The 12997-nt window shown below is 32.7% G+C and overlaps 3 protein-coding genes across 3 annotated transcripts in view; 1 reads left to right on the top strand and 2 right to left on the bottom strand.

Annotated features, from left to right (window-relative positions):
* The window catches only part of LOC134852943 (nicotinamidase-like), a 484331-nt gene that overhangs the window by 235360 nt on the left and 235974 nt on the right, over window positions 1-12997 (bottom strand). The window lies entirely within an intron of this gene.
* LOC134852940 (uncharacterized) overlaps window positions 1-12997 on the top strand; it is a 343687-nt gene that overhangs the window by 30389 nt on the left and 300301 nt on the right. The window lies entirely within an intron of this gene.
* Window positions 1267-12997, bottom strand: part of LOC134853085 (neuronal acetylcholine receptor subunit alpha-7-like) — an 82638-nt gene continuing 70907 nt past the window's right edge. Inside the window, exons 7-8 of the mRNA XM_063869023.1 lie at window positions 9895-10018; window positions 1267-2057 (exon numbers count right to left, since the gene is read on the bottom strand). Of these exons, the coding sequence (XP_063725093.1) occupies window positions 1288-2057; window positions 9895-10018 (894 nt within the window). The 3' untranslated portion in view covers window positions 1267-1287. The remainder of the gene's footprint in view (window positions 2058-9894; window positions 10019-12997) is intronic.

Genomic DNA, 12997 nt, shown 5'->3' on the forward strand with positions numbered 1-12997 from the left:
AAAAAAGATTTAGTTTTTTAATGGTATTAGTGAGCTTATCATTGTTGTTATGTTTAGGTGATGAAGCTGGGACAACAGATGATTTTATGATTGCTAACAATTTATTGTCATGCTACTAATTTTTATTTTGATTTTCAATAAATATTTTTCAAACATGTTTCATATAAGACTGCAGAATTTAAGAAAACGATTTGAGATCTTTTTATCAATCGTTATTGTATATTAATAATTTTGTTTAGCGCTTGAAATTATTATGAAGATTGACTTCAAGATTTTATGTTTGCAAATGAAAATCTAAATTCATTGCTAATAAAATTCTAAATATAAAAGTTTGTGTTGGCTTTTGCCGTACTATCATATAACTATATGGTAAGTTTCTACTTTGTCGTAGGTCGTCTCTTGTTCGAGGTCTTCTTACGATTCCGGGTAGTTCTGTTATCGTTCGGAATATCGGCTCTGATCTATTGAGTCGTAGAGATATTTCGATTAATTTATCGTCGTATAACATTTTTAAAATGTTTTGCCTAAATTCTAATCTATTTTTGGTTATTTCTAAGCTATTAAGGTCTTATTCGAGACTTATGGTTGCACCAGATGAGTTATAACCGAAGTGGTTAACTCATAGAGTTATTTCGGATAGGGTACACCGTCTGCTCGTCACGCTATCTTATTTTCGGCCGGATAGATTCGTGCAACTTCTTAGTCTAATACCGATCCTAATCTTACTCTTATACTTTCTAGTCTCAGGGTGTTTAACTAGTCTCTGCTAGGCTCAATAGATCTAGGGTATACTGGTTTATTGCGGCTGCTGAAGTTCTCTTGGAGAGACAACTAATTTCTAAGTTAAATTCAAATCTCTCTGGTGCTGAAATTACAAGTAATTTCAGCACTTACAAATAAGTGGGTTGTTAGTTAGATGGATCATGATTGGTTAATATTAAATACTTTAGAGTGGTAAAATATCTAATTTATCCAATCATAAAATATAGTTTAGATCAGGTTCCATTTACTAAACCAAAAAATTGATCGTTTCCAAAAAAAACTTCATGGATCAAGAATACTAACTTATTCATTCTTGGAATTTTTGTAGAAAAGTTTCACCAAAACATCAGGATTTTGATGTGCGGTCTCCAATTTTTTTTTCATTTACACTTTGTTCTGAAAATCCAGAAAAAAATCTGAAGTATCTCTGCCTTGGTGATGTTTCTCGAATCAAAACTGTCGGAAAAATAAATGATTTCTTTTGTATTAATTAAATTTGGTGAAATTGGAGTTATGTTTTGAGTTTTAATCTGACACTAAATCTGCTTCTGGTGAATGGAAAAGCGCGTACAGAATGCCATTCAAAATGAGCAACAGTGAAAAGATTAAAGCGTTAAATCTGTTTATAATTTCGGCATGTTGCTGCCATTCTAAAGTGTAGTCTCTCTCTTCGTCTTCGTCGTCGTCATCGTCAAGTTGCTGGGTTCTCATAACATTAGCTGAAGTATCTGCCGGTTCCAGCCGGCGGTTTACTAGCCGAAAGTTCGGACTAGCCACAGACTGTTTTCGTTTTCGTTTCGCACTCGTGCTTAGACTCTTTTTAGTCAATCGCGGAGATAAAACGTGGTTTAAACTTTTTTGAGTTGTAAAAGAACCCGGAATTTGCTCATAATGAGGTACGTTAGTTGTACTGCTTCGCCCGTTGTTGCTAGAGAAATAAATCGAGTCGGGGTACAAAAACTCGCTCGTTTTATGCGAGTTTGTACGTCCATTCGGTATGGTTGGCGCTGAATTTTTCGCGATTTTCACATCCGTTGAAACTTGAGATTTAAACATAGCCGTCGAATCGTCATCATCGTCGCTGTAATTACCAGGGTCGAAATCAGATTCTTTTAGGCTGTTTGAGACGAAAGTCATTTGTCGTCTAGCTAATACTATGTCGGGTAGCGGGTCATTCGGCCCGACGAGCACTTTTAGTTTGTTGCAGATAGAGCGAAGGCGTGGCCAAGGGCGTTCCTTAGTGTGAGATGGTGAATAGATTCGTAACGTGATCACATTCATCAGAAGAGACAAACCTGTAGGAAAAGAAACACATTTATAGCAGTGTTTATTTATTTATTTATATCACATTTATATCACATTTATTTTTGTTAAACTGAGTGCAATTCGGAATAAAAAGAGATATTTCACCTCCTACTTCACTACTGCAAATAGGGGTTTCGGTATATGAGTTTCAGTGAGAAAAGGTTTGTTAGTCTTTCAAATGAGCCAGCACACACGTAAAAATAACAAAATAGTCACACTACTGGAGGCTGAAAAAACTTCATACTGAACCTTGCAACAGTAGCGGATTTGGGGGGAACATCTTCCCCCTAGGCGTTTGACCCCCCCGCATCCAAGTTTAGGCGTAAATAATCGATTATAACGGATTATTATGATGATTTTTTGACAATTATAATCGATTATAATTACCAAAATTAGGTCTTTAAGGGATTTATAATTGATTATAATCGTGATATTTTCCAAGAGATTATTATCTCTTATAATCGATTATAATTGATTAAAATTGATTATAGTTCTTACTAAAAACCCTTAAAATAAATTATAATCGATTATAATCGATTATAATCTCTTATTTTGCCGAAATTTGCTTATATTCGAAATATATCTTATGGGTTATTTTTTTGTGTCAATAAAAAATCTCTAAAAGAGAGATCTCTTGAACACTTTGGCTCATCTGAACACAAAGTTATACCGCGAAACAATAGTTTCAGAGAGATCCTTTCATATGAGTGGAAAGGTTCTCGCGGTAGATGAAAAATAAATTTTCCGAATCAATCATGAAACTAAATCAATTTGCTGATGTTTTGGTGTTTAAAAAAGCTTAAAATATGCATCACAAAACAATTCTAATGGGGAAGAAAAGAAAAAAAAACTTATAAATTTGAATTAATTGGAAAACTTTAAAAACATTTTTCTCATTTTTCATAGGAACCAACGTACACAAAAAGCATAAAATATAAGCAATTTAGATGCAACTTCGAAGACAAAAATGGACAAACAAAAGGGATTATAATCAATTATAATGGATTTTTGCGCAAAACTAGTAAAACAGAAATTTGAATAAAAATAATGGATTATAATTAATTATAATCGATTATAACTGTGTCGAAAAATAGACGAATAAATAATCGATTATAATCAATTATAATGGATTAAAATTAATTATAATTTGAATTTAAAAAGAGAAATTATAATCGATTATTAATTGATTAAAATTGATTGTTTCTCAATTTTAGTGAGACTGGTACTAAAATCGTAATATAATCGATTATTAACGCTTGAAACTGGATGCGGGCCCTGACAACTCAGAAGATCCCCCATTTTTACTATTTTAATCATCCCTTTTTGGCAGACCGACCCTAAAAATTTTCGAAAGGCACCTGTGGCGCCAATTTCAATTTTTCGTGCAATATTTTCCAAAAGTGTCTAAAACCGCCTTTTAAGCTTGTTTTCTCAAAAATTTACTGCAACACAAATGTTCAAAAATGTGTTTTTTTTTTTAGTGATTTTGAAACGTTTAAAATGGTTCACTTAAAGGTTGTTGGCAACCTTCTTCAAAAAAAACACGGATCTTGTTAACTATTCCCCCTTTTGGACCTTGCTGACTATTTCCCCTATGCATGTCGTATTAAGTTTGGCAATCATTTACGTATAAAGTATGCATTCAAAAATGTCAACAATTAATTGGGTTACATTTTTGCGCTTTCGTATTTGTATTACTCATTATTTATATAATACCTACATGAAAAGTTTTAATTCAAAATATTTTCTGAAAATTGTTTTAACTTATTGAAAATGTGGGAGCTAAAGAAAAATTCAGACCACGAAATTGATTGTATTGCCACCAAAAAAATAGTCCATTATAATCCATTTTAATCGATTATAATCTATTAATTTTGCTAGTGAAATCGATAATTTTTGCCAAGAGAATCCCTTACATTTGATTATGGTCGAAATAAAATTCCATTATAATGCATTACAATCGATTATAGTCCGATTTTTTAGAACTAAGTTTAATTGATTTTTGCAGAAAATGTAGCAAAATTTGCAGAAAATTTGCAAAATGTATGCTATGCCTTTTACTAAATGCCATATCCCAACGTCACCTTCTGAAGTTTTTTTGCGACCCCTTTCAACTCGATTATAGTCCGATTTTTTAGAACTAAGTTTAATTGATTTTTGCAGAAAATGTAGCAAAATTTGCAGAAAATTTGCAAAATGTATGCTATGCCTTTTACTAAATGCCATATCCCAACGTCACCTCCTGAAGTTTTTTTGCGACCCCTTTCAACTAAGGAGGGGGGCGGTAAACTAGGTATGTCAACCATTTACTCCCTCACGCCAAGCGGCGGGGGGTGTAAAGTAAACTGAGGGGGGGGGAGTAAACAGGGGGTGGGGATGAGCTGGTTAAAGTAGACTGGGGGGGGGGGGGGGGGGGGGGATCAATCAGAATATATAAGACAAATGAACATACAAATTTTTATCAGAAAAATAACATTTTATGGAACGTATGTAGCAACTGCACTAAACAAGAATTGAGAAAATTTTAAAAATGTTGTAAATTTCATGAATAATGTCTCGAAAAAATCCATTATGGCTCTTTTTCCTTTCCCCCCCCCCCACCTGCAAACTTTTATATTTGAAGTTACTGTTCACTTTTTTTGATTGTTTTGAAAATTGACAAGCAGACTAATTAGGCCATGACAAACATATTTAGTCTTCATAATTTACCTTGTAAAACCACTCGTTAGACCATAAAATTCATGTTTAAGTGAGATGGGGGGAAAAGGAAAAAGAGCCTCCATTATAATTGATTATAAAAGATTATAATGGATTATATTGGCATACAAAATATAATGATTATAATCCATTTTTAATGGATTATAAATGATTATAATGGATTACATTGACATGAAAGATATTACGATTATATTCCATTTCTAATTATTTATAATCGATTTTTTTTGTAAATATATAAATACTGACCATATTTAGACAATATAGACAATATCCATGGGCGCTCCATGCGGGAAGGGAGCGGCATTGTTGTGACATCCGCTTACGATTCACAAAATACACAGTTTGGCCTCGTAAAAGAAAACTTCCTACGCACGCTGAAATTATTGTAAACTATCAGTGTTTAAGTTGTGTTTTATCTAGTTTTGTGACTTTTAACTTTTTTTGATATTATTTTAACTTCCTGCCAATTTCGGCCGACTTTTTAAGGTTTCCTGCGCGACAGAAAAATTCGGCAGTATATGGTTTTTAATGTGTTTTGGGATAACCTCACAAAATCAATATAAACTTTCAAAGTTTTTTTAAACAACCCGACTCGTCGAGAATTTTGACATTTGCTTGTGGCAGAAGGGTCGTATATAATATTTTTTTTGATGGAAGGACCTTATTTTCAAAAAAGTATTGAAACTTTTACCGAATAAAATTTTCACTAATCAACTAACTTTTACAATAGTTTGTGTCAATGTTTTCTTAGTTCGACCAGATTGATGACCCGAGCTCTCTGAAAAGGCTATAACAGGCACTAATTTGACAAGTTTTTCCGCGCCGCAGGCATATTCTAAGAAACAAAACAGATCAAACAGGCGCCAAAAAGTTTTTAGGGACCATCGGCCAAAAAGGGATGTCAAAAATACCAAAGGGTCGACCTTTTGCCTGGCGAAGGAGCCAACCCCCTGAAGGGAAGGGTAATCACTGATGGCACAGAGGAAAATGCTATAATCCCATCATTCTTGAATTGCAAACCGAAAAAATAATTTCATGATTGTTTCTTACAAGTTTCTTCCAAGTTTGCATATCTTTTGCAAGAAATAAGCAAGTTTTTTTTCTACGACTGAAAATATTTTTTCATGTTTTTTTAATTTTTTTTTGTATGTTCACTGATTTTCGTAGTTACAGCTAGTCTCCAGGAGATACTTAGCAAAATCTCAAACACGAGATTGCTGAATCGTTTACCCCCTTAGATGAAGAAAAGATGATATAATTGCATGAACGCACGCAAAATCAAAGTTCTTGAACGTAAAAAATCCATTACTGAGAAACAATTCAAAATAGGTAGATTAGAGTTAAAATATGAAAAACTTATTTGAAATGATAAATAGAAGAGTTTTAACGCTAATTGATTCTGATGAAAAAGATTTCAGAAGAGCGCAAAATGAAATGATTATAAATCATCAATTAAATCACTACGTGCTTCAGTTAAAGCAAATCTTAATAGACAATGCCTGACGCAAAAAATTTAAAACTCGAGCTCATAGAATTTCTCTTTCAGGGAGTTTTTTGGTTCTTTATCCATGAAAAATTTCTATCGCACCAAACAGTTTTCCTTGGTAATATATTTTTTGCAAAATTTTTGCAAGGATTCGCTTCCTTGGGGTAAATCTTGCATCATTTGCGTTCCAAGTCCACTGGGGTAGTTCATACAGGTCGCTATGAACTTTTTTGACCCGACAAGTTATCAAAATTAAAAAAAAATTATCCATGTCATCTCTTTCCCTTTAATGACCATACATTTAAAAGGACGTTCTAAGCCGCGTTATTAGAAAAGATTATGAGTTTTGAGACAGGAAGCTTAATAACATGACAAAAACTTGGTGGTTATTATAAGTTAAACAATCATCATTTTTTGGTCTCAGGAGGAATTGAGCATCCAACTTCAAATTGCATCAGACTTGGTGTAAATTTGACATTTTCATTTCAACTATCTAAGCACGTGAAATGAAATTTGACCAGGTGCCAAAAGGGAAATAAACAACCTAAGCCTTCTGTACAAACAAAGAGAAAGGTCGGCGAAGAGCCGCGTATAAGCAAATGATGTTGATTTTGGTTCGCTAAACTTCAGAACAGGCAAAAAGCGACCTGAAAAACAAACTAACAGGAGATTTTTATTTTTTGTACAGAATTCTAAAATAAAAGAGGAATAAACTCGAAAAACAACAAGATTGAGAACCGACAAAAATGGCTTTTTTGACAGAAATGGCTTTAATTGTGTGTAAAAATGGCTTTTTTGTTCCGACTTTGGTAAAGAAAGTGACGGAATATTTGTGCTTGGGGTGTTTTTTTTTCTTCAGACAAATTTCGACTTTTTAACTAGCCCTTTTTGACAAAATTTTTTTATATCATTCAAAAGTATTGTTGCCCTGAGCTTAAATTTGAAAAGATATTTCACCTGTGGTTAACTTTTGTAAAGTTATGATGGTATCAAGATTGTCGTTTTGGCCAATTTTGGACAATTAACGCGCGATTTATTTCGCTCTATTTTCGCTCTTAGAAAACGTTCCAAATTGGTTGAAGGAAGCTTATTTGCCATAACTGATTTGTTACTAGGAGCGAAATCTATCACTTTGTACTTTATATGGCGTGTGGGTGGATGATTTTCATAAAAATTTTCAAATTAAAAAAAAATCGTTTTATTTTATTACATTTAATTTTTTTATGTTACTACTGCTCTATAAACCTTAAAAGGCAGTCAAAACATTCAGGGCTTCACCCTGATACGAGCAGTCTTGTTCCCTTTGTAGTCTCCCTAAGCAAGTTATGACCTCCTATAATGGTGAAATACACTGTGAGGTTATACTTTTCGAGCTCCTCCGCCGTTCCACATGCCATTTTGGCCCATAGTGGTCCAATTGTCTTTTAGGTTGACATATGTGTACCTTACGCAATTAGAAACACTTTTGATCTCATGTATAAATTTGTGAAACTCAAAAATGGTCTAAACCAACGCTTGTGTAAAATAATGTATTCTAATTGATTATGATTGATTTCAAAAAGAGAGGTTATAATCGATTATTAATTGATTAAAATCAATTTTTTCTCAATTTTTTTTATAAATCTGGTACTAAAATTATTTTATAATCGATTATTAACGCATGAAACTGAATGCGGGTGCCAAGCGGGTTCGTAGCAGTATTTAGACAACCGCGTATTCATACTCGTCAGTAAGCAGACAAATACCATATTAACCAATCAGAATCGAGACGAGAAAGCAAAATTACGAAATAAATAATAATTAACTATCTATTTGTTCTTTGTCTCGATTCTTATTGATTAAAACAGTATTTTTCTGCTTACTGGCGAGTCTGATAACGCGGTTGTCTAAACACTGCTACGAAACCGCTTGGCAACCGCATCCAGTTTCAAGCGTTAATAATCGATTATAATATAATTTTAGTACCAGTCATACAAAAAATTGAGAAAAAATTGATTTTAACCAATCAATAAGCGATTATAACCTCTATTTTTGAAATCAATTATAAACAATTAGAATACATTATAATCGATTAAAATCGATCATTTTTATCCGAATTTCTAATTCATTTGTTTTGCAGAGAAATCCATTATTATTAATTATAAATGTTTATAATTCCTTTTGTTTGCCCTTTTTGTCTTCGACCTTGCACCTGAATTGCATATATTTTTTGATTTTTGTAGACGTTGGTTTATGAGAAAAATGGGAGAATTGTTATAACAGTTTTCAAAACAATTCAAAATTATAGCGTATTTATTTTTTCTTTTCTTCTTGATTATAGTTGTTTCATGATGCATATTTTTTGTTTTTTTTGCACCACCAAAATATCAGCACACAGCTTTAGTTTCCTGATTTATTTTGAAGAAATATATTTCACTTACCGCGGGATTCTTTCATTTAATATGACGGGATCTCTTTGAATTTTTTGTTTCGTAGTAAGACTTTAAGTTCTGATGAACCAAAGAAACACAAACCATCTCACTTTTGGAGACTTTTGACAGAAAAAAAGGATTATATTCTATTATGAAAGATTATAAAAGCTTATAAGAGATTATATGAGATTTTCAGAAGAATTATAATCAATTATAAATGATTGAAATTTATAAAGTTGTCACGAAAAAATTTATCACTATGATAGATTATAAATCCTTTAAACATCCTAATTTGGCGCTTATAATTAATTGAGGTTTTAATAAAAATACAATTATAATTGTAGTATATTCGATTAATTTCTCTTTTTATAAAGCAGGCATGCATAAAAAGATCATATTTGGGGAATCGGCCAATTACAAATGGTCCTTTACTGAAATGTAACTTTTTGATGGTTCTTAGTCAGTCTCTATTTAATCTTTACAATCACTTCAAACAAGACTGCTCGTATATCAAGGCAAAGCCTTGATTGTTCCGACTGTCCCTTAAATCATGTCGAATAGTTTTTGGGAAACAAATTATTGAACACCTATAAACTTTGGACAAAATCAAAGTGTGAAATGTTGAGTCTTATGAAATTATTACGACCGATCCAATTAGCTAGCCTCAATTCAATTTGGAACATTTTTTTGCGGGATAATTCGCCACGCTTAAACAATTCGCGTTACTTTCTCAGCAATATGAATAAGGTCTTCAAAGCGCGCATAGCTTAGTCCACAACATGGTGAATTTGGTAATTTTCAAACCCTCAGAACTTAACAAAAAATAATCGGAGGCAAAACAACATTTTAAATTTGAACTCAGTAAGTCGATATCTTCAATGGGTTGTAAAAAGTTTTGTTGAAAACTATTATTTCGATCGGGGAAAACTGCCTGAATAAAAAAAAAACGAGCATAAATATTTCGTTTTCTTCGAAATTCGGAACAATTATAATCATAAAGGAGCTCCGAAGTCACATTTAAACACCAAAAACTAAATTAACCTTTTGAAATGAGTCGGAACTATCTGAATTATTTTTTATGGTTTTGTCTATGTGACATATCTTATAGACTACTCTCCTGAATGATGAAACTTTTCTAATTAAAAGTCTCCAAAGTTTCCGGTTTTTTCCGGTTTTCGAAGTTTCCGACTTAAAAAACTATAGATTGGTTACCTATGAGAAGAATGGAGACAGCGAGGAATATTCCTAAAATGGACATCCCTCCCTGAGGCATCATCTCCATCACCACCATCAGATTGACACTCTGGGCGAGAAACACAGTGATGCCATAGCCCACCTAGAAACAACAGACATTCAAATGAGTTAATAAAGTTACAAACTTATTACAAAAATTATTTCTCATCAATGTATAGTTTTAGTAGCGCCGATTGTTTGAAGGGTTTTGTTCGCAGATTGAGGTAAAATGAGAAAGTTCATCCACGAAAGAAACAACTAAACACACAAACTCTTCCTATATACCACCTAAATAAGTTCTGCGAGCAGCAGTTTGTTTTTAATTTTCAGGCTGGAAAAAAACACTTCAGCCTCCACAACAACGGAAACCGACGTGAACAACAAAGTGCAGATCTTCCTACCAAGAGGCGTGAACTTCACCCTTTTTCACGCCGCTCATTCACTTTGAGTTAATTTGATTTGTTAGCTCAACAATTTTATAGAAAATATGTTTTATAGAAAATATGAAAACATAATTAAATATGCAAGTCAAATTGTTCTGACCAAGCCTATCCATGCATGAAAATGTTAAAAATGAGGAAACTTTTTCTTTATTTTATGTTTTATTTCTATCTTTTATCCTAAAACTGAAGAGAGAAAAGAATTAACTAAAAGGCCATAAAAATTGGACAATATTGTGTAAATTTTTTTTTAAAAATCGCCAAAATTTTAAATCTGCTCAATCTCTGCAAAATGATCTGAAAACTTAGAAAAATGATAATTGCTTCTCAACTCAAAGCAATGTTTTTTTCGTAAATGTTGAACGTGAATCAGGGCTGAAAAGAATTAAATATGATCGACTGAGTTTTTTCGAGGTACTAAAGCTTGAATGAAATAAAGACTTGATGTCATTGTGCTCCCTAGGTCAAATCCCTCACAAACACAAGAATAAACAGTTGTTTGGCATGCAATCAGCACAAAATTCTTGTAATTGTTGTTTTCGTGAACAAAAAACCTCAAAAATAGGAAAATGAAAGTAAGTACAAAATATTCCGACCACAAATTAGAAAAAAAAACTGAAAAAAAAATCAATTCTTTTTTCTAATGGGTTTTTTTTTATTTCTAGGCTGATAACAGGACCAGAACAAAAGCCTATAAATTAGGAATTTTTGATTAAAATTTTAAAAAAGTAAGTGTTTTTGCATCATTTTTTCTCGAAAAAAGAATGATTAATAAATCATAACAAGACTGCTCGTATCAGGGCGAAGCCCTGAATGTTCCGACTGCCTTTTAAGGTTTATGGAGCAGTATAATAACAATCAAAAAAATAAATGTAATAAAACAAAGTGAAGTTTTTTTTTAAATTAAAAATTTTTATGAAAACCATCCCCCCACACGCAATATAAAGTACAAAAGGAGAGATTTCGCTTGAACTTTTTAAACCTCACGAAAAGTGATCACAGGTGAAATGTTTCTGTTTGCATTTGAGCTCAGTATGTCATTACATTCTAGATGATTTTACAAACTATCGAAAATGACTAAATTAACATTGAAAAATTGACTGAATGAAGGAAACCATCCCAAGCATAACTAGTGTCAAAAACCTCGTTCAAAAATTAGAACAAAATTTACTCCAAAGCTGCCAAACTGACAATAATTAAACCCTCCAGTTTTATTTCAGAAAAGATTCTCAGTTACTAATTTTGCCTACTCAAAAGCTCTCAGCATCGATTTTTTGATCGTTCAAAAATGTACGGAGAAAAACTTCAGTTAGCGAAATTATTATATCGTGTTCAGAAAAAAACTTGACTTCGGTAATGTCAAAGGGAGGACCCTTTGGTTTGCGATGTGGTTGAAAGCCTGAGGGCGGGGGGGGTGTACTGCTCCACCCTGGTGAGCAGTACATCAAAGTCAACTGCTTGTGAGTAAATTATTCACATCTGAAATTATCCATGACTTGAAATTTAACAAGACTGCTCGTATCAGGGCGAAGCCCTGAATATTCCGACTGCCTTTTAAGGTTTATGGAGCAGTAAAAATTTTTGAAAATTTAATGTAATAAAACAAAATTAAATTTTTTTCTTCTAAAATTTGAAATTTTTCATGAAAATCATCCCCCACCTCGCCATATAAAGTACAAAAGGATAGATTTCGCTCCTTGTAACAAATCAATTATTGCAAATAAACTTCTTTCAACCAATTCGGAGCGGATTCTAAGACGGATTAACTCTCCGCTAACGCGTTAATAGCGCGAAATACATCGCGCGTTAATTGTCCCAAATTGGCCAAAATGGCAATTTTAAACCCTGATAACTTTACAAAAAATAATCACAGGTGAAACATCTTTTCAAATTTAAGCTCAGGACAAATATACTTTTTGAATGATATGAAAAGTTTCCGTCAAAATGGCTAGTTAAAAGGTCTAAGATTGTCTGAAGAAAAAAAACCCTACCCGAGCACAAATATTCCGTTACTTTCGTATCGAAAGTCGGAAAAATAACTTGAAAAACGAGCTCACTGGAAAAACTTCGAATTTAATTTTACTCATATACTATTGATGTTTTAGGTGTCTGCTCAAAAAAAGTAGCTTTTTACCGGTTTGTAAATTTTGTTTCGCTGCAAACTTCATTTTCAATTGTCTTGTTTAGCATGCTTTTCCGAAGTGAACTTTATTCGTGACAAATTGAGACAAAAGTATGCCAATTTTGGTATTCACTTCAAAAAAGTTCTGTTTAGCAACTTTAGACTCAATATCTGTCTGCTAGCTGTCTTCTCCGAAAAAAAATGATTAAAAAATCATAATAACTTCTGACGAATGCGCTGGAAAACTTCGATTTTACTTTTACTCAAACAACATTGAAGTTTTGGGTGTCCGCTGCTCAAAAATATCAGGCTTGTTACCGCCTCGTAAATTTTGTTCTATAGAACTTCATTTACAATTGTCTTGTTTGGCATGTTTTATTTATTTGGCATTTTGAGACAAAAGTGTAACTTTTTTAGAAAATCTATCTTTTCTCGACATTTTCAAAAAAAAATCGTTTGAGTGAATTTCGTCTTACCATCTGCCTGCTAGGTGTCTGCTACATCGGTTTTTCAAAAGAAA

The sequence above is a fragment of the Symsagittifera roscoffensis genome, chromosome 8, assembly GCF_963678635.1.
Source record: "Symsagittifera roscoffensis chromosome 8, txSymRosc1.1, whole genome shotgun sequence".
Lineage (NCBI taxonomy): Eukaryota > Metazoa > Xenacoelomorpha > Acoela > Convolutidae > Symsagittifera > Symsagittifera roscoffensis.